At 51.8% G+C, this 1,347-nt stretch overlaps 1 protein-coding gene across 1 annotated transcript in view; it reads right to left on the reverse strand.

The window, feature by feature from the left end:
- Positions 1–1,347, reverse strand: part of CWF19L1 (CWF19-like 1, cell cycle control (S. pombe)) — a 9,519-nt gene that overhangs the window by 1,876 nt on the left and 6,296 nt on the right. Inside the window, 3 exon segments of the mRNA XM_017733791.1 lie at positions 5–39; positions 807–926; positions 1,307–1,347. The exon segment at positions 1,307–1,347 is cut by the window's right edge and continues 41 nt beyond it. Of these exon segments, the coding sequence (XP_017589280.1) occupies positions 5–39; positions 807–926; positions 1,307–1,347 (196 nt within the window).

Raw genomic sequence — 1,347 nt, forward strand, 5'->3', positions numbered from 1 at the left:
CAGCTCCACGTAGAAGTACGGCGTCCCCGGCTGAGCCACCTGCGGGTCGGGAATCACGGAACCACAGAATCAGTTCGGTTGGAAAACACCTCCGAGCCCATCCAGTCCAACATGTGACCGATCACCGCCTTGCTAACTAGACCATGGCACTGAGGGCCGCGTCCGATCTTTCCCCTAAACACCTCCAGGGCTGGTGACTCCACCACCGCCCTGGCAGTCTATAACCACCGTTCCTGTGAAGAAAGGTCGGAAGAGACACTGGGTCTGGGAAGAGCTACCAGGTGACAGGCAGACCCTCTTCCCAGCCAGCTCAGGAGCCCTGGGGACCCAGCTGTCCTCTCTCCTGGGAGGAAACTTGGAAAAATAACCCTACAAACTGCCGGAGGTCAGTGCCTGACCCCAAACAATACCTTCCCTGGGAGGGAGGAGCAGTGGGTCACTGCCTGCTGGCATCACCAGTGGTGATGCAGCCTGGGCACTACTGTATTTTGTGCTCTAATTCTGCAGTGAGTGACTAAACAAGAGAACCAGGCAGATCTGGTCATTCTTAACCTCAGCTAGGTCACCCCGGCCTAGTACTGAACATTTTTGGAGGAAGAGGCCACGCTCACGTATTTCTCAGCTGAGAAATCGTATATTGCTCAGGGGAGCTTCTCCCAGAGCAGAACATCTCTGGCACATCCCCAGATCAAGTCCATGAGGCTCTGCCTCCACCAGCTTAACCCTGCCCCACAGAGTGACCTCAGGGCCAAACAGCAGCTTAGGCAGGACAGGGGGGAAGTAACAGGTGAAATCTGGCCCCATACTTGCGCGATATCCGAGTGCTCTGGGATTTCTAACAATTCAATCTGCTGTTCCTTTGCTTGTGCAATGAAGGCCTCTTTGATGTCTTCAGAAGTACAGAGGTCCAGTGGGACAGGAACCACCTGGAGAGGGGGGACATTTCCATAAAGAGAAGACAATCCATTTGCAGAAAGCCATCAGTCCATCACTGGAGCTGGTGTGCTCCTCAGTACAGCTCAGACTCATCACACAAGACAGGCGAGCACCCATCTCTACAGGCTTAAACTTATGACTTTTTTTCCTGTAGGAGCTGGACAGAGAGCTGAAAACTCAAAGCTTGAAGTTCTCAGCACAGCCCTCTCCTGTCTGATCTCTGTGGTAGTTCTGATACAGCTCTGATGTACTTACAGATCTGCCACACACAGCAACCACCACAATAAACCCCTAAATGACTCTTTCAATTCATTTGGAGTTTATATTCAGTGCAAGTTTATGTTTTCCCAGGGTGACACCCAAACCATACCTGTAGCTGCAGATGCTGACTCCTATAGTTTCTTTCAAATA

This window comes from Corvus brachyrhynchos, unplaced genomic scaffold (assembly GCF_000691975.1).
Source record: "Corvus brachyrhynchos isolate BGI_N302 unplaced genomic scaffold, ASM69197v1 scaffold334, whole genome shotgun sequence".
Taxonomy (NCBI): domain Eukaryota; kingdom Metazoa; phylum Chordata; class Aves; order Passeriformes; family Corvidae; genus Corvus; species Corvus brachyrhynchos.